This window comes from Oxyura jamaicensis, chromosome 2, assembly GCF_011077185.1.
Source record: "Oxyura jamaicensis isolate SHBP4307 breed ruddy duck chromosome 2, BPBGC_Ojam_1.0, whole genome shotgun sequence".
Classification (NCBI taxonomy): domain Eukaryota; kingdom Metazoa; phylum Chordata; class Aves; order Anseriformes; family Anatidae; genus Oxyura; species Oxyura jamaicensis.
This window is the reverse complement of record NC_048894.1, coordinates 31,097,164-31,124,559: the sequence shown is the minus strand read 5'-3', so window position 1 is coordinate 31,124,559 and position 27,396 is coordinate 31,097,164. Positions and strand designations below refer to the sequence as shown.

Sequence of the window (27,396 nt, the reverse complement as noted above, 5' to 3'; positions counted from 1 at the left end):
GTGAAATGAGAACCTGTGAGAATTCCAAAATATCCCTGTGTTTCTGATACTGAGTTTTGTGAGAACAACTAGCATGGATTTCATTAAGGAAAGAAAATTTCAGTTTAAATGTCACCTACAGCATAACTCAGATCTTCCCACTGATGCAGGACTTCACCTGGAATGTTGTTGCTCTGCTGTCGCTCTCTCATTTCTGTCTGTAGAAGCCAATGTTTTTGTGCTTTTCCATGAGTTTACATTTTGGTTCCAGTCTACATTATTAAGTTGTCCCTACTGGATTCTTCCCTTGAGATGGGATGAAGCTGTACTTTTTCTTCCTCTATGATGATTAGTATTCCCAGGAAGACTGCACTTTTCCTCTGTGCCTTTTTATCATATTAAAAATTCAGGGTTGCTTTGCAACATCAGCACCACCATGTGTTCCTCTTCGGTCAGTAGTCTGAAAGCTGTAACTGGAGACGGACCTCTCCCAGACCCTGTGGAAACCACTTGGAGTCTAGGGTTGTGAGGACCAGTTGCTTCAGCACTTCTTGAGTAGATAAATTCATATACATTTGATTTATCCATGTTCATTATTCTTGCCTACATCTGCTTCTTGCATGTGATTTATCCTGTTCAAGATTTGGAAGGTACAGAGGTGATTTTTCACACAGGCAGAGCATAAACAGGTAGCCATTTGCTTTTCTAGTCCTTGAAGGAAGGATTGTGTTATTTAGGCTTAAATGGATCATCCAGATGTGTGCCTGTATCTTTTGAGGTACATTTTGCCCTTAGAATTCTTCAGCTAAAGGAGCACCATCGGCTGCTGTTTCAGGAAGGCTTCTTTAAAGAAAAAAAATCATAAACATAACTATAGTGATATATATGGTACATAAATCACTTAACTATAACTAGCTATTGCAAAAAATAAAAAAAACTACCCGCACAAACAAAGCTAAGAAAGCATGTAAAGGAAACTGAATCTGAATATGCACAAAATGAAGTTGAAAGCCAAAATAAAAGGGAAGAAATTGAGATAAATCAATCTCTGTTACTGTAACAGGATTCTCTGGTGTGACTGTAATAGCAGCACATGAGTGTGTGTATATCTATATATCTATATATCTATATATATATATATATATATATATATGTGGTACAGAAGTGACAGTACATGACCTTGATTTATACAGTTATTCCAAATTATCTCTGTCCAGTTGTTTGTGTCCCATACCCCTCTCTGGAATGGTACTGGATGCTCCTTCTCTCTCTTTTTGCAGCATTTCCAGGAGTTGAGTTTTCTCCTGCCAAAATACTGCCCTATTTGGGATCTCTAGAGGATGTATCCAAACAAATCTGACTGCTGTGAGTATTTTTGTGTTTGACACAGATTTTCCCAAGCAAGAGAAAAAGCATGCCAACAGATGTGGGCCATGTGTTCAGCTTCCCCTGGGCCTGGCCAGGAGGCTGTAGGCACGATGGAGGGCGTAACTGGCGTATGCTTTGTTGGGTTAAGAGCTGGCTGGATGGTCGGGCCCAGAGAGTTGTGGTGAAGGGAGTCAAATCCAGTTGGAGGCCGGTCACTAGTGGAGTCCCCCGGGGCTTGGTACTGGGGCCAGTCCTCTTTAATATCTTTATTGATGATCTGGATGAGGGGATCGAGTGCACCCTCAGTAAGTTTGCAGATGACACCAAGTTAGGTTCGTGTGGCAGGAAGACCTGGATAGGCTGGACCGATGGGCCGAGGCCAACGGTATGAAGTTCAACAAGGCCAAGTGCCGGGTCCTGCACCTGGGGCGCAACAACCCCAAACAGCGCTACAGGCTGGGAGATGAGTGGTTGGAAAGCTGCCTGGCAGAGAAGGACCTGGGAGTATTGGTTGACAGTCGGCTGAATATGAGCCAGCAGTGTGCTCAGGTGGCCAAGAAGGCCAGCAGCATCCTGGCTTGCATAAGAAACAGCGTGGCCAGCAGGTCCAGGGAAGTGATTGTCCCCCTGTACTCGGCTCTGGTGAGGCCGCACCTCGAGTACTGCGTTCAGTTTTGGGCCCCTCGCTACAAGAAGGACATGGAGGTGCTCGAGCGAGTCCAGAGAAGGGCTACGAAGCTGGTGAAGGGTCTGGAGAGCAAGTCTTATGAGGAGCGGCTGAGGGAACTGGGACTGTTTAGCCTGGAGAAGAGGAGGCTCAGGGGTGACCTTATTGCACTCTACAGGTACCTTAAAGGAAGCTGTAGCGAGGTGGGGGTTGGTCTATTCTCCCACATGCCTGGTGACAGGACGAGGGGGAATGGGCTAAAATTGTGCCAGGGGAGGTTTAGGCTGGATGTTAGGAAGAACTTCTTTACTGAGCGGGTTGTTAGTCACTGGAATAGGCTGCCCAGGGAAGTGGTTGAGTCACCATCCCTGGAGGTCTTTAAAAGACGTTTAGATGTAGAGCTTAGGGATATGGTTTAGTGGAGGACTTGTTAGCATTAGGCCAGTGGTTGGACTGGGTGATCTTGGAGGTCTCTTCCAACCTAGATTATTCTGTGATTCTGTGAGGGGCACCATGAAAAATGTCCAGAAAAATGTCCCCGCCCCAGCCCCTCTGGTAAATCCCTCCTCTCCCTTTCCCTCCCCTCCCCAACCCACCCCACATTCAGGACATATTCAGCTGGCTACAGGATGAGATACCCTTTGATTTAAAATCAGACAATTATTTCTTGTGGAACAGCTTTCCATGTTCTGAGGTTACTAAATGTGCTAATGTCTGAAACTCAGAGCAAAATGCAGCAGGTTGGAATTCTGCAATAACAATAAGAAATATAACTCTGCTTCTGTTGATCCCAGAATTCTACTGTCTCAATAAAACAACAGAAAAATGTTCAAAATACTCAAATGAGGGGGAAGATCTTTAAGGTCTGTTCATATACTGCTCCCATATCATGGTGCAAGATAAATTTCTAGTTGTGAAATTACAGTCTCATTGTGGGGCTCTTTCAGAAGATGTCTTTGCATTGGCATTGCACAAGGCTTGGACTCAAAGGTTAATATTGTCACAGGAAGGGACAGACGTGGTGCAGGGATGGGCACCCAGCCACGTGGTAAACACCATTTTGTTCCTGCCTGGTGTAGTGTTCTCTGTGACCCTTGAACAAAGGTGGAGAAGCCTGAATATCCTATATTTGAATTTCTCTGTCATCAATATGGTAAAAGGGAGAGATTAACCTTTTATTCCACTGATTTATACTTCATATGCCACAAACTATAAATTATCTGTCTCTTTCCTTGTAGGTAGTCCCTTAAAATTTCCTCCTGCCTACTGACTTCCTTCCCCTTAGAATGTCCTTCTGTATTGCAGATACCATCTATTTTCTCTCGGGTGGTCTCATTGATACAAATCTAACTAAATTTTTGAGCTGTTGTTCTCAGTTGAGATTTATTTTTTCAAGTCTGCTGCTTCTATTTTGGACCTAGAAAAGGACTGATGTACTTGAAAGCTTATTGATTTTTCCCAAGCTAGATGGGTGGTTGTCATAGCATAGGCCTGCCTATAAAACTAATTTTGGTCGTATCCTTGGATACATCAACAGTACTATTTTGTTATTTCTTGCACAATTTATGACTGCCAGCATTATTCAAATACCCCAGCAATAGCTAGTAGTGATGGAGAGAGTCGTGCTGGCCTGTCAGCAATGTCCCTAAACTTCATTGGGGAAAAATGAATAGAAAAGTCTCAGGCAGTTGATGTACTGAAGGAGACTGCATCACAAATACGTGTTATCATTATAAAGTTGTGATATGTTGATACTTTTTATTCTGGGACTTTTTTATTATTATTATTCAAATGTGTTCATAAACCAGAGAACATCAGAGAAATAAGTCAGGAGATTATTTTTTCCTGTTAGTAGAGTGCCAGAGCGGCACCTTGCTTTGCACTGTCTTTGCAGTCCCATAGGGTGCTGGACAGTGTGAAAGCAAATACTCAAGGCCTTGTAACACCGGGCACAGAAGCGATGAGTGCAGGCCTCAGTGGCAGCCATTAACGTTGAACTGTTAAATGAGGCACTTGGGTAGAGGCAATTGAATTTCTGGCACCCAGCAGCCACGGCCGTGACAGATTCAAGTACCAAGATACTGTGTCAGCCTACAGCTGTGTCACATCAGCAGTTTCAGCACAGGCCTCTTTCTTCTTGCTGAGTGGGAGATGATGGTAGGTCGTGGGACAGACAGCAGTGCCTCTCCAGCAGGTAGTGGACGTGACCTACCCGTCCTGTATGCCTGCAAAACAGAGCCATCACTGTGGTTGTGCTCTGTGATCGCTGGGTAACCCCTGAGCCTGAAACATGCATTTCTCTTTCTCTGATCTTACCTTCCCTGGTGGGAGAGGCAGAGGGGAAGTAGGTACATGCTGTTCACCCTCCTTCATGTCTGGATCACCTCAAAGCATTCACACTGAATCACAGAATCATCTAGGTTGGAAGAGACCTCCAAGATCACCCAGTCCAACCTCTGACCTAACACTAACAAGTCCTCCACTAAACCATATCCCTAAGCTCTACATCTAAGCATCTTTTAAAGACCTCCAGGGATGGTGACTCAACCACTTCCCTGGGCAGCCCATTCCAATGCCGAACAACCCTTCCATGGCTCCTTCTGAAGGCACCTGAGTTTACCCAGAGCAGACCACTGACAATGTACAGTCCAGAAGCCAGCCTTAGGCTCCTCCAGGAGCAGCTTTGTGCCTTCTGACAGACGGGAGAGCTCTCCTCCAGTGCAGGGCCGAGCATCTGAAACCTGGCTAACACAGCCAGGCCTGCTGCGGGAGGAACCACAGCACCCTGGAGGTTGACTTTTAATCCTCCCCACACCTTTCATACCTGGGATATTTGCTGCAAATTCAAAAGATGTGGCTTTTTTCCCCTTTTTTGAAAAGATACAGTTACTTTGTTTTGTTTCTTCACAAGCAGTGCAGCTCAGCCAGTGTTGGAGGGTTGGCTGTAATTAACCTGTGTGATGTTATTTGTAGTTCTTCTTGAGGAAGGACTGTTTTGTCTTCATCACCCCATGAGCCTTATTTTAGGCAATGAAAAGCCACGTTTTAAAGTGTAAATGGGATTTTTAAAGGTATTTACTCTTGTCCATGAACATGTCAGGAATGCAAAGCAAATCCTTTTGAAGTGTCAGAGAAATGTTATCATTTCCAGGTAAACCAAGAATCTCAGTAAAGGCACTGCTGAGCACGCTCAGCTCTCCGTTGTATGCCAGACAAAAGAACCACAGAATGGTTTGGGTTGGAAGGGACCTTTAAAGAAAGATCTCATCTCCTGTAATCCTCCTGCTGCTGGCAGGGACACCTCCCACTAGACCACATTGCTCAAATAAGCACGAGATGCTTGGTATTTTAAAGTCTTACCCATTATTTAAGAGAATCTACTCTTATCTCTTCGTACAGAACAGGAGCCCTTCTGGAGTGCTTCTCTCAAGCCCGCCAAAAGAAGCATAGGATTAGAAGCTTCTCCAGTGCTAGAGGGCACTGTGTGTCCTGGGCCACGTCTGGGGTTCCAAGGCATTCTGATGGTACAAGTAAAGTTATTGATGAATTGTGTATCCCAAATTATGCTTGAGATAAGAATTGGTCTTTCAAGGAATTTCTAATAGCCTTAAAATCTTGTACTTAAAAAAGCTGCAGGGGTAAAAAAAAAAAAAAAAAAAAAAAAAAAAAAAAAAAAAAAGCTTTAGAGGTATTGGAAGGAAACCAAAAGCAGTATTGATAGCTAGGTGATCAGCTGTGTCCGTTTATTAAAATAGTTGCCCAGCCATTTCTTACAGCACAGCCAGGAGGAAGGCTGGATCACGTGTTTGTTTGTCACCTCAGTTAACACCACAGATAGAGTGAATTCCAAGGAAGTGCCTGTATTCAGGCTAAAAGCATTCATTATCTGTGAACAATGCTTCAAAAAGCAGGTGTTCCGAATTTTCTGAACATTTTTATCAAAGTTTTTGAGTCAAGCAAATAATGCTCATAAAATATATATCTTTTTTTTTTTTTTTTTTTTTGTAGTATATTTGGGAAGTATTTACGTTACACGCTAGTTTATTCATTTAGAAGCAGCTTATCTCATGGGCTGAAATTGTGTTCTAGTCAAAATATTCTGTATCTAATCATTTTCCTTTACACACATACATTGTATTAGGGCTGTGACTTTTTCCCGAGTGTATGTCAAATGTTTTTTTTAATAATTTTACATTTTATAAAATGTTTTATTCGTATACTGTTTAAAGATACTTAAATATAATGCATAAATACATTTGGAAATTTATATATTTAGCAACAAGATATTTTAAAATATTTATATAGAATATATAGTAAGCATTTTTAATAGTTATATATTTTATTAAATTTCAAAATAATGTTCAAAGCTAGTCTTTCATTTTGAAATGTTCTGACAAAAGCATTAATGGTTAGGGCCTTAATTAGAAGGAAGTGATTACTAGAGTTCAGTGGTTTTGTGTAGTTAAGTTTTTTAGAAAAAATGCTTATAGATTTTAACTCAACAAAGAAAAGCTATAAAATTAATCTTTAATTTGCCAATTGGTAAATAAATTGCTAGAACTAATTATTGAGAACCACTTCTGTGAAGACATGTTAACTCACACAAAATCACCCAGCTGTCCCTCTCCCAGCTGTGGGAAGGGGCTGTGCCCTGGCTACCTGCACAGGGTCTCGCCAGGCTGGAGCTGCTGCCTCAGTGCCGGAGAAGCCCCTCCTCACTCCACCAGCCTGGAGCTGCCCTAGGGACAAGTCCAGGGACTTCTGCATCACTTTTTTTGGCACAGGCCGCTGGATTTGGGATGTGCTGGCTGAACAGGTAAGAGAGATCAGGTGAGGAAGGTCAGCACTGAGTGTCCTGGGAGTAAATCTCTTACCAGCCAATGCACAGCAAGGGGGGGAGCAGGATTGCGGCTGGAAGTGCTGCAGGGAGTATCGGCTCATTGCTGTTTGGGGATGTGTAGGATTACAGGCCTCTGTGGGGTAGGAGCTCTCTTTGTTATAAGGCTGCAGTGCCATTGCACAGAAGCAGTAAGAAATGAAAACTGTACCAACACCTTTCAGGTCTCTAATGAGTGCTTTAACTGAGGAGGCCATAAAACCTAACTCATTTTTGCATCGCGGCTACGATGCAATCCTTCTCCTGGAGAGCACTTGCATGCTAGAAGATTGGTTTAAAGCAACATAAATGGTTCTTAGTTAAAACCTCAGCATGGTTTCAGAAGGGAGAGGCCAGGAGGGAGGAATCACCTTCAGTAATCCCACCTTCAAGTTCAATAATCCCCATTTAAAAGTGCATCCTACTGCAATTTACTGCTGAGTAAAAGAGATACTTGCAGTTCTGACATTTAGATATTTCAATATAAATGCAAAGTATTTTATGAAATGCTTTTTTTTTAAGTTTATTTTTATTTTATATGATAACTGACTCCAGATTTGAAGAATATATTTAGCATTGACTGTAATTTTCACTTCTCTAGCAGAGGAATACTAATTTATGGGTTGTGTTGAAGAAATGCTTAGGGTTGGGGATTTTTTTAACTGAGATTTGTACTCTGTGAAGGCTTCTATAGTTTGGTGCTTTGCCTGAGGAGAGTCGCATCAAAAGCTCTGTTCGGATTCTGTCACAGGCTTTTTGCAAATCCTAAACATCACACACATTTGTAGTAAAATTCAGTTGGATGCAAACCAGCTGTGTTTGTATTTGTGCCCCACCTAGTTCACCTTCCAGCATACATCCAAAATGCTGCTTGAAAATATATGTGCATGAAAAGTCCCTAACAACTGATCCTGAAAACCAGTATCAGAAACCCTGCCTAAGCAAATTATGAGATCTTCTGCTCAGGGTGGTCAACCTGGAAGGGGCTTCCAGGAGGCCTCAATTTGGCCCTATCCTAAAAGCACCCATTTCCTTCCAACCCAGCAACTAAGAGGGAGTAGGAGACAACTGCATCCTGCATCTGTGATGGGTGTCTGGCTTGTAGGTACCAGCCTTCAGTGAAGCAAACTCCACCGAGCATGATGGGGGCATTGACTGTACCTGCTGCATGCTGAAGGCACAGATGCATCAAAGATGAGCAGTTTTGCCAATGATTATTCCTGACAACGTTTATTCTCTCCAGCAGATGGCTCAGCCAGCCTGCAACCAGCCACATCTCACCAGCCCCTGGCAATCTCATCCACAGGTGTGTTACTGAGTCTTTCGTGCATTATTCTAGATTGGCTCCATAGAAATCAGCTTGTTTTAGATTATGTGGAAAAGTAGTTTTTATGTAGACCCAACTGAATATTCATTACTACCTTTGAAAAGCACGTTTCTTAAATTTGAAACGTTTCCAGCAATAGTGGTTCTGTCAATAATGAATCGATATTATTACATTGCAGCTGCAGAATTTGTAGAGAGATCATCTCAGGTCAGTAGTGCCTGGCAGATTTATTTTCTATAGTAACAAAGACTGAACTGGAAAGCATCCAGTTAATTCAACAATTCTGCTTTATAATATGACTGTCCTACTGTCTGCTTACTGTTGCTATAAGTTACTGGAAAGATGCACATTATACATTTCCCCTTTCAAAGATCAATACCTGTTCAGTAACAAATATTGTTCTATACAGAAAGCTGGCAGTCAACTGTACTTGTCTTCTGCTTGCTGTCTGCTGCTTCCTGTAAAGCTTGATACACACTGAGGTAAGACTTAAAACCACAGGGTCTGTGGTTTACATTGTGTTGACTTTTCCCATCAGAAAAATCTGTACTGTTAGATAGCTTATTGGCTTCTAATTACAAAATACATCATTTCAGTAGTTAATTATGCTTCCACATTTCTTTTCCCTTGTAGGTACGTCTCCTTTTTCTAAGCCTTATCAATTCAATTTCTCATTTATGTGGATTTAACTCTGTTTAAAGGGAAGGATGCCGAGTGCTTTAAATAATACATTCTTAAAGAGAAGATGAACTGGAGTGGTGTGGTATACTGGCAAGCTGATTCACTGCCTTAGCGATTCTCAGCACCAGCATGGTCAGAGACATGGACAGCAGAGGGGGAAGCGGAGCAGAAGATGACTACTACAAAGTAATTTGGCCTGTGGAAAGTGAAATGGCAGCAACTGTTTTCTGATTGACTGTTGTGTGAAAAAGAGGTCAAGTCAGGAGACCGTGCTGCACAGGGCCTTTGCTGTCCAGCTCACACCCATGAGCTCCCAGAGCTCTGATCCTGAGCGTAGGCTGTGTGTTCCCACAGTGTCAGATGTCTAGTTCTGGGCTTGGGTTTTGAGGCTTGCATGAATGTAAGAAGCTGCACCCTCGCTCTATTCATGCAACATCTTAGCCAGGTCCCAGGCACCGGAGTTGTAAATTACATCACATCAAGGCACAAGGGAATATTAAAAAAAGCAGGATGGGGCTTGAGAAATTTCTATATTCATTTGTGTACTTCAGTCAAATATCTTGTGATCAGTAACATCACACTGGTATAAAAACATTTCAGACTTCACATCATGCATGGTTTGAAGTTAATGCTTCTAAAATGAATGCTTTTTCTTGCAAAACTTAACCATCCTCGTAGAGCAGAGTCTGAATGGAGAAAGACATTAATCTACTTATTTGCATAACTTTTGTACATGCAAAATTGGGACTCTGGATTTGTTTCCATACATTTTTGTAAGTAATTTAGTCCATTAGCCTTTGCTATGGAATCTCACTAAACTGTCCATTGATCCCTATTAAGTATTGATGTTCATTTTGTGAATAAAAGTGTGAAAGTAATCTCTTGCCCTTCTTGTGTAATTTTCACGTGAAGAATCATAAAAACTTAGTGGCAAACCAAATCTGTAAAACACACACTAACACCACAAAATTAAGATATAAAAGCAATTTATTCAAAAAAATGTGGTGGTGTCAAATCACATACACAAGCCAATATTGAGCTACAAACACAGACCAAACAGTTCTATAAACAGAAATTGGAGTGTTCATATACCATAGTACCTGAAAAAGACCGTTAATAAAAAGGAGTCCATAAGTATTTCATTTCACTTTTCCTATATGGCTCCTTGCTGAATGTCTTTGCCTAAGTTAGTGTACAATGAACCAGAGGTAGAGTCCCAAGTAAAGCATCTAATGCCTCAGGGCTCCATTAAAAACCTTTATTCTTCTAAACAAAAGGAAAGCCTAGCCTATAGTTTTCTGTATGACACTGAAGTAAAGCCTCTTTGCTTGAACAGTACGGCATTCCCAAGCGCATTTGGCATTAACCTAGATTGAGACTGTGCTTTGTTAAACCATCTTAGTTTTCTTCCCCTTCAGACTCCGACTCTAGAAGAAAAGAAAGTAAAACATTTCATGTAGTTTGCACAAGGACAGTGATGCAGGTCTTTAAAAATAAAATATCCTTCCAAAATTCCAATGAAAGTTTTCATCATACCTTGTACCCCCTAGAAAGGTTGATAGATTAAACAGAGTAAAGCAGAAAGCAATGCACAGCGCTTCAGAAGATGAAGATCTAAGCTGTTACGCTCCACAGGGTAGTTCTTAGTTTAGGGATCTGACACTAGTTAGCTGTTACTAGGAGTTGGACTTGATGGTCCTTGTGCATCCCTTCCAACTTGGGATATTCTACAACTCTAGCTTGCTATGAATGATTCTGGTCCTCATCCGCAGAGCCAACCAATACATATCTGAGCTGAGTTTAATTAAGAATCAGCATCCTTTGCTTGCTCTTCTAATCTCTGTGTAGGCTGTACTGCTATTATCCAGGAAGCACCCTTTTAACTGTTTCCTCTGCAAATATCACTCATGATCATCATACAGCCTATTACTCTACAGCAGGTATGAAATCTGTACAAAAGATTTTTTAATGATTTGTATAGTATAACATTAATTAGTAATTTAGGAACATGCACAGCCTTTTTGTCACCTAAAGTTACTTTACATCATATTGCATTTCTGTCTTGGTGTTCACCTGACAAGAAAGGGCTTGTTGACATGAATGTAACATGCTTGCTGTGAGAAATCTGATCTAACACGATCTGCATATTCTAACAGCAATACTTTGTCTTCGGTGGTACTGGACTTTGTCATTAAGGAAATCTGGGAGAGAGGACATGCAGAAAAGAGTGAAAAAGGGAAACAAAGGCATGCAAGCAGAAGATTAGAGGGTGTAAACATGTTTAATTAGACCAAGATTGCTAGTCTGCAGTGTGAAGGGGGCTATCATTTTTGTTTTTCTGTATATACATTTGAATTGTTACAAAGACTTACCTGCTCCTTAGCATTACTACTTTCCCACTAAAAGTATTGATGTTACAGGGATGCAAATGAACACTAAGAATTATATCCCTAGCTATTACACATGGACTGATCATCCCAACTGACATGGACTTCCTCTTTGAAGGATGTGAACTTGGCAAAAATGGTAACCTATTTGTTCAGTACAAAGAATAACAAACTTATGGACCAAAGAAACCAGTTCTGCTCCCCAGTAACTGTTTAATGCAACAAATACAGACCACGTATCTTAGCTTAAGCATTCATATGGAATGAGTTTCAACCACAGTGGCACAGGCAGGCTTACACTACGTTCACGTGGTCAGTACAGATAATAGGAAAAAAAGGTATCAATATAGAAAACCATCAGCTTGAATGTGCTAACACCAAGGTCATCAGCGAGGTAGCACAATGATGTCAGCACGTGCTACACTTGCACTGTCATTTAGCTGTGCAGAGGTTCCCACAGATTTTATTCTTCCTGCAGAAGCTTTAAGAATGTATCTACTGACAGGCAGTACCTGATGACTTAAGGAGTTAATAAGGACACCTTAAATTAAGCAGCAGCAAGTGTTGGGCATGACTGTAAACAATCTGGAACAGTCAAACCTGCTGTCTTTTATTCCAAGTCTGTAGACTTCATGTGCCTTGTACAACTGAAATCTGAAAAGAAACACATTTGGATTTGCAAAGAGACTGACACACTTTGCTTTAAATGAATCCATACCTTCTTCAGCATTTTGCAGCCACTCCACAAATTTCTTCATCTGGTCAAGAAAAACACTTTTGCCTTTAGCAACATGTGCTTCTTTATACCACTTGAGGATAGCTTCTTCGCTCAGAACATCAGCTGAAATACAGAACAGTATGAAGTCATTGTACTTTTTAGAGGTTAAAAGACGGGAGAAGAAAGATAGTGCCTGGTTTTGTTTTTTAAAGGCGGCATAAAATAAGTTAATATGGTCACAATGGCACAAGTTTTGCATTAACTGTATTAGGCTATAAAGACAGAGTATCTGATGCATATTAGGGATCCCAGATGCAATGAAATGTGTTACATGTAAAATAAAGTACCAAATATTGTGCTTTTGCAAAGGGAAGTTCTCTATTCATCTGCTTTATATACACCATGTAAGATGGTTGATTAAAAATCCATCTACACATCTTAGAAGTTACCACAAGAAGAAATACCATACTTTTCCTTGCTGTTGGATCACAGAACTGTGCATGGTTCTAGAAATCTGAAGTGACAGACACCTTCTGATTGCACTTAAAGGAGAGCTAGTAGGGACTTCTGGACATTTTTCCCTAGAAGTTTTATATTGCTTTTAGCTAAAAAAATTAAGACCACCGTTCATTCAGACCACCCATTTCAAGGGAACTGCTCAGATGGACAGCACAGCTGACATTTTTCTGTTAAGTATCAAGAACAAAATAACTGTCTGAGGGAGCGTGAGGTTGAATAAAATTCAGAATAAAGAAATCCTAATAAACAGCAAGGACACTTATTGTTTCCAACAGATGCAAATTTAGGTCTAGCAACAGACCTCTAGCCCCAGGAACAAAGCTTCTGTGATCCAGCCAAGCCAAATATCTCAGTAATTGATGGCTGCGGAGGCAAAATCTGGGATCCACAATGGCATTTTGGCAGTTACATAATGCAGGAGGAAAGAACAAAAATCAAACTGTATTTGTTCTATAAAAAGACTAAAGACAGCTTTCTGCATCTCATTAAAATTTCCATTCTTCTTGCCTTTGAACACATTACCCTCCCTTGCTCTGCAAAATCAACACATTTATGTTGAGTGCTTTTCTGCTGCCTTGAACTCCTTGGTGTTGTCCCGCCGATTTGGCATTCACTTGCTGAAGTGTGAACCCTGACCACCACCTTCTGCCACAGCCCAAAGGTCACAGCAGATGTGGCAGTGAAGAGAAGGTGGCAAACTGAAATAAGTGACATCTGATCAAATGCATCTGATCAAACCAGACAGAGTAGACACACTTCACATATGCTGTTGAATAATAAACAGATGGAAGCAACCTGGGATACGTCTGAACTTAATCAAAAGTACCCCAAGACATCCCATAGTAACTGAATGCAAAACCTCTCCCTGAAAATTTGGAATTCACTGAGTGCGTGTGACTTGAAGTTACCTTGTCACTCAGACACTTTTTCAAAATAAAACCTCTTCTGCAGTTTGGTGCAATTGACAGTAAGCTGAAAACACAAGGAAAGCAAGACTGCTGTGGCTGTATGTCATTTTTCAGTACATGTAAGTTGTGCTGAGAGCTCTACAAGCAACACAAAGCTGTTATCTTTCAGAAATCCTGACACCCCCCAGTGATTTCTTCCTCAAAAGTAGAAGCAGCACTGGAGCTAAGAAAGAGGTTTCACTTTGCATTAAATACTTGTCAGTAGTCTGTAGCAGTACCTCAAAAGCATTATAGCATTTAATAATTCAGGATTTTCATTTACCAGGCTTAAAATATGTTGCACATGGACTCTTGTGAAGCTGGAATTTCATCCTTGTATGTCAATCATTTTCTTGATTTGCAGCCTATAAACTTGATGGGTTTGTTGCCAAAGAGGAAGGGGAAACTTACCTCTCTCCACCCCCAACCCTAAATCTGGTAATAGCAGTATGCAATCTCACAACGTGCCCTGAAGATTAAAACATTCTCGAGTTGGGTGGATGAGGAATTTGCCTGTATATAACTCCATAGCAATAAGCCTCCTACACCAACAGAGAAGAAAAAATGCTTTCAACTGCAAAAAGGACAACTGCAACTCTCCTTTCATTTCTGAGCAATATTATCTGAACTACATTCATGCCTCCAGTGCTCATGAGAGCCGATATTCTCCTGTCAGCACAGAGATGCTCAATTTAGCAATCAAGCAGGACAGGGCATAGTTAATCATACCCCTTGGTTGCTTTGAAGCAACAGGAACACTGGAGGGGACAGAATGAAGGAGAGAATGACTCATTCATATAAACTCATATAGCTGTATCATCTATGAGTTATTTCTCATTAAACTTGATTATAGGTATATTTTAACTGCTGAAGCTGAACTCTGTGGTTTGTGCGCATCATCTTCACTGCAGTCCCAGGTGATGTCAGCCCAAGATGAGGTTTTCCTGCAGGTGCAGCCACCCTCCGCTCAAGCCACCCACTGTGAGAGCCTCCAGGGACATCTGTCTTGAAAGAGAGGGGTTGCAAAGCACAGACTCCGAAGAGCCCAATTTCTTTACTGCAGGCTTAACTGGAATGTTACTTGAAGTTTAGGTCTCAGCTTTGTACTAAATCACCCAGCGTGAACTTGCTTCTGCTTTTAACTCAAACCGCATAGCCATCGGTGGTAAAGACAAAAGCGTACGCTGTCAGCTGCCAGCACAGTCAATCAATCTGCAAATTTCAGCTCAGCTCTACTGCAGACAACTCAGCTGGGAGGACAGAGCCTTAAGGCAAGAGCTCCTTCAATACGGGGAATGTCACCCACAGTACAATTATGGTCTTTATGATTTATTATTTTCCTGGGAAGATTTTGCATCCAGTACCAAAAGAAGGTCCTTGAATACTGAAGATCATTTAAAGATAACTGAATTCTATCAAGAACAGAAAACCACCAAAACCTGAACGTCAAGTAGAACTTGAAGATTCAGTTCATGTAAGTGCAAGATTCCTACTGTTTGAGAAGACAGTCTGCATCTTCTGGTTACAAGACCTCCATACTGCAGAAGAGCATCTCTGAGGTCTAATCAGGCTACAGCAGACTGGAGTACTATTCCACATGCACGTGGGATTTTCTCCCCCCTCATTATTTTGTAAATACTGACTCAGCTTTTAATGCAAAGATACACAGACACTTTGCCTGCTAAGGGGGTTTGTTGTTCAGAGGATGAAATTCTGATCCTCAGGAATGGTTATTAATTTCAATAGTGTCAAGATTTCACATTAAATTTCCAAGTTGGACACAAACAAAAAGAAAGGAGATTCTGCAAGTGAATACAATATATAGCGTGCAATCCAGTAACGGCAATGCTTATTTCAACTACAATTAACAGCCATGTTGCAACATGGAATGGACAAAAAACAGCACAAGTCTTACAGTGCATGCACAACTAGCAAAGGAGCTGGCAAATTTAGGTGTCACTCACTAAAATTCAGTCATTCTTACTCTGCATCTGTCATTTAGAATACCAGTCAAAATGCAGTAAGAAGACACCTAATGATTAAGTGCAGTTCTAGCCATTTTTAAAAGAATATCAAGGACCACTACTCTGCTATACAACTATATTCAGTAACAATAGCAGATTTTTTGATTTTTTTGTTTTTAGGTAAAAATAGAAAAATCCCATTGATTTTAGTGCTGTATTGGGGCACTTGTAAATCAAATATCATCTATTTTTTCCTCATTAACCACAAAGGCTTTAGGTCATATTGGCACAGAACCTGGGCTATTTTGTATAAGAGGTTTGCAATTTTTCTGCGCAGATTTCTGATCCTGTAGCTGTGCTCTTTAAGCTTGGCTTAAACACTGCTTACAAAAGTAGTGGCTTTAAGTGGTAACCAGAGAAGCTATGTCCCAGCCAGGGATTAGTACAGAACAGGACAGGTTATTTTCCTCTATACCCTACAAGGAGCACAAAGATATAATAATGTCAACAAGCTTTAACCAACTGCAGAACTGCTTTTGTAGATTATACATACAAACCAGTAAAAATCTTATATTCCACATTGTTTAGAGATGGGACAGATTTCAGAACAATTAAAAGCACCACATATTTTCAGGCCTTCTAGATAGTAATGAACCCAACCACTCCAATTCAAGGATACTTTCAGGTAATATCTAGAAAAATAATTCAAGGGCTATTTTATGATATAAAAATGGGAAGGATTTAAACACAAGACGTTAAACTAAATTTGTCAAAGCATGGGGGACAATCACATCACTAATAATAATTTCATGCCCAGGAAACACTCCCTCATGATGAGTAATAAGCAATAAGCAGTCCTCATGCCTGCTGGTAAATAGCTGCATTTCTGACTGCCCATCCACGGATATCCAGATGTCTGTATTTGTCTCTAGGTACCCTGAAACCTCTCCAAATCCTATGTAAGTTACAGATGAAGCACAACAGAAAGGGGAATGCAAGCATCTGCTGTTCCCTCACTGCCAACATAGCCATTAATAGCTTTTGGGGGCTGTTCTCCTTGACTAATAGGAAACATAAGATACACTGTCATCAGCAAAGAACCTGTAATAAAGTGTGTGTCTCTAGAAGGACTGGATGGCTTGCTTCTAGCGGAGAGGTATGAGCTGGGGAGGAAAGGGTGAGGTCCACCAGCACTGAAATGAAGCCGAGGCAGGCAGCACCCAGTCCCCATTTCAGGCTCATACCTTCCTCTAGACAAACCAAAGTCACAAGCAGCTCAAGCGTGATAAGGATCACATGGGAAAAACAGGAATGGAAGGACTAATGCTCCCAGAAGCTTTCCTAGTTAATGCAGGAGCACACCCTCACCTAATAGACACAGTCTGACTCCAAAGCTGCCTTAAATGGATGGAGCTAATAACTTCCTTACCATGTCCAGGCTCAAAGGGGTCCTACTTCTCCAGGATGTAACATTGGGCTTGCTATTGCTGGTAGGCAACAGCCCATTTGTCCAACAGGCAAACACAGCTTCAGCCAAAACGGGGGCAGGAAGGGCTGGCAGCTGTGCTGCCTCATGACTGCATCATATGATAGAGCAGGAGGTGCTCTGGCACTCCTGCCCAAGACACTCGAGACAGATACGGGCACGTGCACTCTAAATATTGTACATTCTGGACAGTCTATACCTGCTGCAGTGCACTCCCACGGATGGGCCATGGCTCCTAACATTCTTCTATGCATTATGGGGTATTGTGACATCTGTAGTGCTGAGGCTAACGTCTTCCCATCCTTCCTAACTAGCTTGCCCATGTGCATCTCCAGAGTCACAACAAGGCTTGTGGGGTGAGCAGAGTAGGTGGGAACTGAATTTTTGCAGCACCTTAAGTTTAATGTACCCATTAGTATTTTGTTTTTAAGTTCTTTGGAATGTCAGGGTTATTCTTGCAGGCTAATGCAGTAATGAACTTACAAAAAACTTTGAAAGAAATCCTATACAAAACTATCTGTTTTAACCATCACTTACTGTCCAAGCGTACACCTGTTACAATGCTTATTTGCCATGTGAGAAGTGAATTTTCCTTTTCCACAGAAAACTCAATACAGTGCTTGCTGCAGGTTGCACTGTCAGGCTTTTCCTCAGTCATTAATTATCTTTACAAGTTACAGAATTTGAAGGCAGAGGGACCACTGGGTGTACTGTTTTTTCATTTAATTATTGAGGCCACAGTGTATCGACAGAAGGACGGAAATAAATCCATTTGATTCACTTGCTTCACCTTTTAAAGCCATGAAAATATTTTATCAATTTGAACTTGTTTGACTTGAATGTGCACCTGGACACCAGAGGGCAAACAAAGGTCGGTGCTGGACTTCTGCTCCTGCTGATTTTTCTCCTTCAACTATTTATAGTAAGAATGTCAGAACAAACTGTTTGGCACTCACCCATCGCACACACTGCAAGACCATTAGTCTCTATGACAACCTGATCTGAATAAACTTGCTAAGAAGTCTACTTCGCAATAAAAAAAATAAAGCTGTCAAACTGTGGCATCTGCAAGAAACTGTCAGGGAAAGAAAAAAGAAGAAATAAAGTAAGAAGAGCTCCATTCTCGCAGAGAAGGAATAAGACCGTACTGGGTCTGGCTGGGATGGAGTTAACTTTCCCTTCAGCGACCCATGTTAGTGTTGTGCTCTGCATTTGTAGCTAGAACAGCATTGATCTCCCACCAGTGTATGTGTATTGCTGAGCTGTGCTGGCACAGCACCATGACCTCCAACCCTCCCTGGCCCCAGAGCCAGTAGGCTAGAGGTGGCCAAGAGGTGGGGAGGGGACATGACCAGGGCAGCTGACCTAAACCAACCAAAGGGATATTCCATGCCACGTGATGTCACACTGGGCAAAAAAAGCTGGGAAAGAAATGCTGTGCAACAGCAGCTGGGAGAGAGGAGTGAGAAGCAGCCCTGCAGCCCCCAGGTGAGTGCAGCAGGAGGGCAGGAGGTGCTCCAGGCAGGCAGCAGCAGTTCCCCTGCAGCCTGTGCAGGGAGAGGCCCCTGGTGGAGCAGGCTGTCCCCCTGCAGCCCATGGGTCCCACATGGAGCAGATCTCCACGCTGCAGCCCGTGGAGGAGCCCCCAGTGGAGCAGGTGGATGTGGCCTGGAGGAGGCTGCGGCCCATGGAGAGCCCCCACAGGAGCAGGCCCCGGGTCGGAGCTGCAGCCCGTGGAGAGGAGCCCACGCAGGAGCAGGGGGTCTGGGGGGGAGCTGCCGCCCGTGGGGGACCCGTGCTGGAGCAGTTTGCTCCTGGGGGATGGACCCCGTGGTACGGAGCCGTGTGGGAGCAGGTCTTGAAGAGCTGCTGCCTGTGGGCAGCCCCCACAGGCTCAGTTTGGGGAGGACGGCATCCCGTGGGAGGGACCCCACAGAGAGGGACTGTGAGGGAGCGGCAGAGATGAAGTGTTAGGGACTGACTGCAACCCCCATTCCCTGCACTGCTTGGGGGGAGGAGGGGAATAGGTGGATGGGGAGAAAACTAGTTTTAGTCTGCTTTTTGTTTCTTAGTGCTCTCATCTGCTAGTGATAGGCAATAAATTATATTAATCTCCCCCCTGTGCTGAGTCTGTTTCGCCTGATGGTAATTGTTGAGTGCTCCCCCTTGTCCTTATCTCAACCCTTGAGACCTTTCCATCATATTTTCTCCTATTTTTCCTTTAAGAAGCAAAGGGTGAGCAAACAGCTAATGGAGCAGTTCATCTGCCCAACAGGGTAAAATCACCACAAACACCCCAAAAAAGCCCTTGAAAAATCTTCCTGCCAAGATGGCTTGCACTTTCAAGTTTTTTAAAAACTAAACTCTAATTTGTTTTTTTTAAAGCTGTCAGAAACGTATAGATTTTGTTGCAGACCTGGTAATATACTAAGACAAAAATCCCCTCAGACTGTAGATACTGCTTAGATCCTGCTCAAGCTCAACTGTTGGATAAATAGAGAAAGAATGGCTTGGTTTGGCTTGGTTTGACTTCTCCTGTTGCCACACACTCCTTTGAACTAACAAAGTACAAAGTATTTCAGAGTTCAATTCAAACATATTTTTGCATATGCTGTTATTTAGAGAACATCCATTTCCTATTACGTCATAGGTGAGCAGACAGCACAGAGCAACTACAGCACTGGAGAATGGTCTGAGCATTCAAAATTACAGTCTCCCCGCAAAGGAGCTTCAGTCCATCCCTGCCCGTAATACATGCCCACAACATGCTTAATAACTTAGTTCAACATGATCAAGTCAATGCCAGGTCCGACGTCCATGCACAGTTTATGACAGTGGCTATGGACTTTTACCTTTATAAAAGAGTACCACTATCTTCTGAAAGGCTTTCATGAAGTGGATGTTGTCATAACAGTACTCCTGCACCTTCTGGAGAAGAATCAGCTCTGACTGGCCTTGAGTGCTGAAGACAGCAAGCAGAGGGGCATATTGCTGAAAGGAGGACACACAAAAAAGCATCAGTATAGTGAAAATAAAATAAACAACTTCTTAATTGCATGCACCATGAATTTCATCCCTGAAAATGTTTCACTGAAACCTTAGATTTACTTGCCAATACATTTACCGAAATACATACAATGCATGTATAAGTGTAATTGAGCATTTGTAAGGTGTGCTGCATGCTGTGAACTAAATTTTAGTACTACTTTTAGATACTGAATTTTGTAAAATGAATTTATAAAGCCCACATCATTAAGTACTGGTGTTTGTACAGCATACTGTAGATTAAGGAATAACAATTTATTTATGATCATTATGTAAGATATCCAAGGATAAAGCACATAACAATACAAATCCCCAGTTTCCAAGGGGTTTCAGGAGTCTCAGGGAAATTCAATTATTCCTGTTTAACTGTGTTCAAGTGTCATTATTTTTTCTTATCACCAAACTGTCATGAAAACATTGCTGTTTACCAAAGCAAAGGTTGTCAAAACATGGCACTAAGTGCTAATAAGATTCTGATAAGACAACAGCTGTACATTTCATCATCTTTTCCTGGAGTTTATCAATATAATAAAAGAAAATATTTTTCACTTTATGCAATTTCTATTATTTCAGATCTTAAAATTAAAAATTACATTAAAGGATCAAATCTGATTCACTCTTTCCTTATAAACTGACAGTGTTTATATCCATCTCTCTTTCCAATTTCCTTTCTTCATAGCCTGTAATGAGTCCAGCTAAGGCTTCAAGCTTAACATTTAAGATAATATTAAAAGCATTTTTCAGAGCTGAAGGGAAGAAATGATCCTCAGATCCCCTGGCTAGAAATATATGTTAACATTACTATTCACATTTTTCTTGCATTGACCAGTTCAGCCTTTTTTTGTTTTCAATAACACCACTTAGCTTTTACCAGCTGGAGTTGCAATGACTTGACATAACAGCGTTAAACCTGTGTGACTAGGGCTCCCGATCGATGCGGTCCGGTAACTGAGCACCTTCAGCAGCAGTGATATAAATGTTAAAAAATACACTCAGGACATCTTTGCAAGGAGCTAAATCCTGAGGATATTACTCAATGTGATCCACAGAAAAAAAAAAATTGGAACACATGAAAGCAAAATCTGAATTATTTTTCAAGAGATGTTCTAGAACAACCTTTATCAGCTATTAACTTAGAGCAAGAAATCATACAGGAACTAGTAAGAGCAGCCAGCCAGGCAGCCAGTATAATTACTTTTTGAAGAAACCATCTCCCAAACTATGAAAAAAAGACTACAACACTGCTAACACTAAGCTGAGTTTTTCTACTTCAGGAAGGTATACATACATTTTTCAGAAACAATTTTCTTTTTACTCTGCAAAAATTGTGAGATTTTGGGTAGCAAGATTCATCCTTTTCTCCCCTTCGGCCCTGTAAATATCCAGCTGTTACCTAGTCAAGTTGTAGGGAGGCAGAGCAATATACACTGCAGTTTATGTCTAGTAGTACCAGCAGAACTCAATCCCATCCACAAGTCTGTGATGTGCAGCTGCCTCTCAGTGTTAAGTAATTTATTTAAAAAATCCTAAATTTTCAGTTTAGAAATAAGAGATCTTCGTATCGCCAAGTTGACTCCCTTCATTCTTCTCGCTCATTAACTGGTACAGACTTACAATTGTAAGTTTCACAAGTGTCTAAATGACTGAGGAACCATAAAATTAGATTCCTCTCATTGCTGGCCAAGCAAAGCTGCATTTTTTTCCATTTGCCTCTGGTTATGTTGCAACAGGTCAGCAGCTCCAGTGCCACAGCCTTGTCTGCAGTGAGAATTGTCTAGAGGGTTCTCCCCATCCACGAGGAGGGGGACAGACTGGAGGTGGCCTAGGGGTCAAGTCCTAGCATAGCTGTGAGGTTACTGGAAGGATGAGGAGCTTACCCTGTAAGATTCAGGGTTTAACAGCTTTCCACATCTCCTCCTCAGTTCAAGACTTAGCAGTCCTACTATACAGATGGCACACATGACATCCACATGATTGCTGTACCTTGGTATTTCTTTTCAGGGGTCCATTGCACACAGCTTACTAAAATGAATCTAATGACTTCAAGAGCCTGGTACCTATGTGTCAGTGCTATGAGAACTCTGAGTTATCTGTTGGTACACAAGAATAAATCACAGCACCTGGCATGTTCCACTTCAAGTAGGTATTTATATGCATACTGACTCACACCATCAGGGCAAAGCAACTCCGTAACTGTTTCAGGGAATGTCAACACACAGGAGGGAACTGGGCTGTGTGTCACGCTAACACATTCCATTTGATTTCTGGAGTTGGCTCACACATTTGGTCAAGCTTAGAGCCCAAAGAGGGGAATCCAAGACCAATGTGGAACAAATGCTGTTTATTTCTGAACAATGACAAGTAAAGAAGCAGCAGCTAGTAAAATCTATGCTTCTATTTCTAGCGCTTCTGTTAAACTACCTGTAAGTATAAACACCCTATGCAAACTTATCATCTGATTTTAGCCTTTGGACGTAGTTATGAAGATGCATATCTTATGTAGGTAAGTTGCTTTACCTAATTTAGTGGTGTTACACACATAGCTGATGGCTTGGTAAGCAAGGCTTGTAGGACTAAGCATCCAGTCAACAATATCTGTACAAAGCCAGATACGTTTCTCTTCCCACTGCTCAAATATTCCAAGAAGTATTTGTTAATTTGCCCTGCGGTACTAGATGATAAATCTCAATGGATACTCTGTTACAACCCGAATAAAGAGATGTGATCAATCACTACATCAAAAGAACAAGAAAAACAATGTCTCTCCTCCTGGAAACTCCCTCATCTTTCTGCTGTTATTTGGGTCACTGTAGCTGCAGAAGACTTCAAGGCATTCAATTTTACCATCAAAGACTACACAAGACCCCGAGTGACTACATTTCTAGGATGACTGATGTTGCTCTTGGGAACCTAAATTCAGATGAAACGACAGTCACAGTAGGAGCTAAACTGATGTGGGAACTTCAGATATGGAAAGGCATCAATACAAAGAGGAAAGGAATTCTGATCAAGCTTAAGATCCATTTTATCACCAAAAAAAGTACTGATTGCTTTTGTCTTAGGGTAAATTTTTGCAGTCCTTGCTGTGAGGGAGTGTTTTTTTGCTCATGGTTTACCAGCTGAAAAGAATTAAGTTTACTGAAAAGCCTTTTTTTTTTTTTCCATGTTCAAGCATCTTGCGCTGTGCAATCCTTCATGATTTGACTGAGGAATGCTAACCATCGCAAGGACTCAGATTATTCTGCATTGCCTTTTTTTTTCCTCTTGAGGTTGCAAGGGCTTTTGTACCAGTACGTAAGGGTGGCACTGCAACCTGTGATCACTTAGAAAACCACAGCCTGGTTTTCTATGCATTTAGTTTTCTTATCCCTAAGCAGGGCATCTGGGCTAGAAAGAGCACACTACACAACGCAAAGTCAGCTCCCGTCTCATTAGCTGAGTAACAGCTACGCAGCTCCCACAGTCACCAACAGCATCAAACATTTCACAAGTTCAGAGCTCAGTAGTCCTGCCAGGATCTAGCCAGCTCTGTGCAAAGCCAGCACAGGTGCTGCCTCACTATGCTCCCAAAACTTCTTTGCTCCTGGCAAAGACATTGCAAAGACAATTCCAGCAGGCTTACTAGTCAGGTCTGAAAAGACTCAAGTCTCAGCATTTGTTTAGCATTGTGCCCTAGGCAAGGAGCCTCTCAGCACGCTGAGAAAGCATAATGCAAAGACACTCAAGCTACAGCCACCTCAGCTTGCCCTGGTTTTCTGCACTGTATGCCTCAGGGGACAGTACAGCATTCAACAATCTGAACCTCATTTTAGCATTACAGTTAATAAAAGGAGAAGGTACTACACACAAGACACTGCAATGCACGGTATCACTATTAGCCCTTAAGACTAAATCTCCTGGATTTAACCAAGTAAGAACTTGGCAGCTCCAGAACATGTTCTGTTGTTTCACAGCAGGCTCTTGCCCTCCGCACCCATGTACACACCTTTAGATGTTTAAGGGCTTGCTCTGCAACCAGCTCTTCTTTCTTGTTCCATTCCACAGCATTCATTACACAGGTCCACAGGAGACCAATCACTGCTGGCTCTGGCAGCTCATTTCTTTTCATCTCCTCTTTTACATAAAGCACTACCTGGAGCACGAAATAAAATGCTGTGTTGAGCAACATTTCCAATCAACCAGTAACAACTCCATCACCGCAGTATAGAAACAACAAGAAAAATTTAGAACAAGAATAAAAATGAAGCATATACCATGTTTTTATTTAGCAACATTATTATTTCTTGACTACAAGTTTTCTCCTTCCCATACAAACTAACAGTTAACACAGGTACATGAACTTCATTCTCATCAAGCCTAACTGAAAATAAAAATGTAGTCAATTACACTTGCAAATCCATAAGGTGTTTTGTTGTTTTGGCCTTTTGAAGGCACAGAGCGAGTAGATCAATCAATTAAAATAATTTAAAGAAAAACAGAGGAAATCTTTGAGGTGTCTGTATCTGCTCCTCTCTACTTATTCTTTATTTACGTATTTGTCTACGATTATATAAACAGAAGTTGTAAAACACTCTTTACCTCCTTAATTGGGCATTCCTGAGAGAGACGTTCTTGTAGCTCTTTTTGAAGTTCTTTACGAGTCCCCAGTGACTGCTGAACTCTAAGGAAATCTGAGAGCTCTTTTAAACCTGCTTCAGTAAAATACTTGGCAAAATGATCCACATTCTGCCTGTTGGCTGGAAACAGTTCCTAAAAAGACAGGAAAGCTCTCTGTTACATAAATAGCAAACAAGGACTCTTGACAAAATGGAAGGAAAAAAAAAAATTAAGACTGTTCAATGGGAATCACCTGTTACTGCACCTGTTACTGCTTGTGTTAACACTGGAAAAGTCAACACTTCATTCCCACTGTTGTTTAGTTAGAGCAGAGGCAAGAAATGATGGTCAGTTGTGGAAAATGCCTAACACCCTTTCTACACATACTAAGGGTACATATGAAGGGCACATACTAATGAACAGCTGTGAGCTTAACACTGTGCTCAAAACAGTTGAGCATCTTCCAAGTTCTGAGAGTCTTGTAGGAAAAGTGCAAAGGAATAGATGGTAAAGCCATTATAAGCTAGGCACGTTTATCATGCCCTCCCACTGCTTCCACGCATTTACCTCAGCAATACCTACCTGGTACAGGCACCCTGGCCTAAATATCACTACTCTGCTGAGCAATGATTACCACTAACGCATCACTTAAAAATCACAACATTCACAATGTACACTGTTAACACTAACTCATGGAGGCTCTTCTAATTCAAAGAAACTGTCAATCTATGATTTTGTCAATCTATGATTTGTCAAAGTCCTGCTACTTAAAAAAATATATATATTTCTTAAAAATTGTTATAGGGTATGCCATGTCTCAGCATGGATTCAGTGATATTTGCTTACAATGCAACTCTGGTGGAATGGAGAGTAATTCCCCGCCCTTCCCCCAAACACTACAGACCCTCAGTGTACTTGTTTACCGAAAAGCAGATTAAGAAGAAACTTTCCTCAACTCATCTCTGCTAAGCAACAACATCTGACACTTGATAGTTCTTTAATATAGCAGCATAATGAGAGCCAACAGCTGAAAGCTTTAGTCACTGAAGTTCAAAATGGAAATAAGACACAGTTGGCTTTTTTCCCTTCTAATAAATAGTGCAATTAGCCCATTTTCCAGCTTTGTGGCAAATGATTTATGATTTGGACTCTTGAAATCAAATACAAACTGAAGAGATGAAGGGGTGTGGGAGGCTGCTTTGCTTTTGAAAGATTCTAGCTTAATCATAAATTATTGAAGGAGAAACAGGAAATACTGCTGAAATTCTCTAGGCAGTGCTACACAGGATGTAGCACATCTGATCGGATTATCACAGCCATCTTTTTGAAGATTAAAAAAGCATCTTCAGAAATAAACCGGCAGGGAAAGGCATATGACATTGTTCCATATTCATATACGTCGAACACCTGAGGCCATTGCTACAAACCAAGAACACAGGTTTTGAGTCAAATGGCTGAAAGCTTTCTCTGCATTGCTACTACTAGTTCTGCTGTCATCACTACAGGACCATTTATGTTACCCAGATGGCTACTGCTGTGGAAAATTAGCTTACTCTGCTGCCTCCATACTATTCAAACACTGTCAGTTTGGAAACCTATATGCTCATCTTTTGTGACTACACAAGCTCTTTATACTTCAATTCTTATTTACAAAAGTAAAACATTAAACATAAAAACCTTCATGCACAGTTGCTAGTGGTGTGTTTTGTTAGAAAGGAACATTTAACTAGTTCCCAGCCCCCTGATATACAGCCTTTCAGAAGGCATTTAACTACAGGAAAAATAGAGATGATGTTGAAACGTGTTATTTAGTGTTCCTGAACCTGTATCAATGCTACACAGCCATAACAATATTGCTGAGATTCAAAATATTTTTAAAGTGTTAAGAGAGTCTGAGGGCGAGTTAACACGCTTAGAGCAAACTACCACCTGCATTTTATTTCCATCTTTTCCTCAAGGAGAGATAAGGATTATTGAAAATATATTGTACTTACTAGCAATCTCTTATCAAGGTTGGCTTTTCTTAAAGCAGAGGTAACAGAATTGGCATCTTTCTCTGCCATCCATGCTTTAAAAAGTTTTACAGCAAAAGAGGCTGCAATCCCTGTTTGAGAAAATACACAAAACATGCTTCAGCAATTTTCAACATGCATTAGAGATGGTTACAAGAATTTAATACATAATGAAAATACATTTATCACAACAGGACCAAACGTGAAGCTGAAGGGCACTTTCTTTAATGAGGTATTAATTTTCTGAAGTATGCTATGCTGTTTGAAAAACTTTTCATTCTGTTTTACCCATCTATATTTAACTGTTCAAAGATTTTGCTCGCAATTATTTTTCCTACCTCCCCAGTTTACAGACCGAATCTAATTCAAAAAGGAAAAATTATGTGTTAAATCAGCTAGGAAACAGATGCACAAAATAAAGGACAGTCAGGAATAAGAACTCAAAATGAAAAGCATAATCAAAGGGTTTTCTAAGTCCTGGATAGGGTTAAATAACTTCACAGCTTCAAGGCAACAGCCATCCTCCTAGAAGATACTTAGAACTTGGCATGCCTGGGCACAAATACTATTTTGAGGAGAAAAAAAAATCCTTCCTCAAGGCAACTTATTATTTTTTAAATTAAATCCAAAATAACTGTGTCCACTACCTGCAGGTTTCCAGCTCTGCTCCAGCTTCTTGGCTGTAAGGAGCCAGCTCAAAGTGAGCTGCAGACTCACTTCTTCCCTGCTGAAGTGGTGCCTGTTATGTTTCTCCACACTACATTCATGTCAACATTTACAGTACTATTGAGGGCGGTGATAATATGTAACTGTGTACAGCCAGC

At 41.2% G+C, this 27,396-nt stretch overlaps 1 protein-coding gene and 1 long non-coding RNA gene across 5 annotated transcripts in view; one reads left to right on the top strand and one right to left on the bottom strand.

Annotated features, from left to right (window-relative positions):
* Positions 1 to 1,264: 1,264 nt before the first annotated feature.
* Positions 1,265 to 9,229, top strand: LOC118163138. Of its 3 annotated transcripts, XR_004748873.1 has the most exons (4): positions 1,265 to 1,344; positions 5,414 to 5,538; positions 8,137 to 8,200; positions 8,627 to 9,229. It is a non-coding gene; the product is annotated as an uncharacterized LOC118163138 (long non-coding RNA). The 3 variants fall into 3 exon arrangements; XR_004748871.1 differs by lacking the exon at positions 8,627 to 9,229 and having other exon boundaries at positions 8,137 to 8,621; XR_004748872.1 differs by lacking the exons at positions 5,414 to 5,538; positions 8,627 to 9,229 and having other exon boundaries at positions 8,137 to 8,621.
* Positions 9,230 to 9,867: 638 nt separating this feature from the next.
* The window catches only part of BZW2 (basic leucine zipper and W2 domains 2), a 57,541-nt gene continuing 40,012 nt past the window's right edge, over positions 9,868 to 27,396 (bottom strand). For both annotated transcript variants that reach the window (XM_035319629.1, XM_035319631.1), the window contains exons 7-12: positions 26,555 to 26,664; positions 24,543 to 24,713; positions 23,950 to 24,096; positions 19,772 to 19,910; positions 12,004 to 12,126; positions 9,868 to 10,325 (exon numbers count right to left, since the gene is read on the bottom strand). In XM_035319629.1, the coding sequence (XP_035175520.1) occupies positions 10,297 to 10,325; positions 12,004 to 12,126; positions 19,772 to 19,910; positions 23,950 to 24,096; positions 24,543 to 24,713; positions 26,555 to 26,664 (719 nt within the window). In that variant the 3' untranslated portion in view covers positions 9,868 to 10,296. The remainder of the gene's footprint in view (positions 10,326 to 12,003; positions 12,127 to 19,771; positions 19,911 to 23,949; positions 24,097 to 24,542; positions 24,714 to 26,554; positions 26,665 to 27,396) is intronic.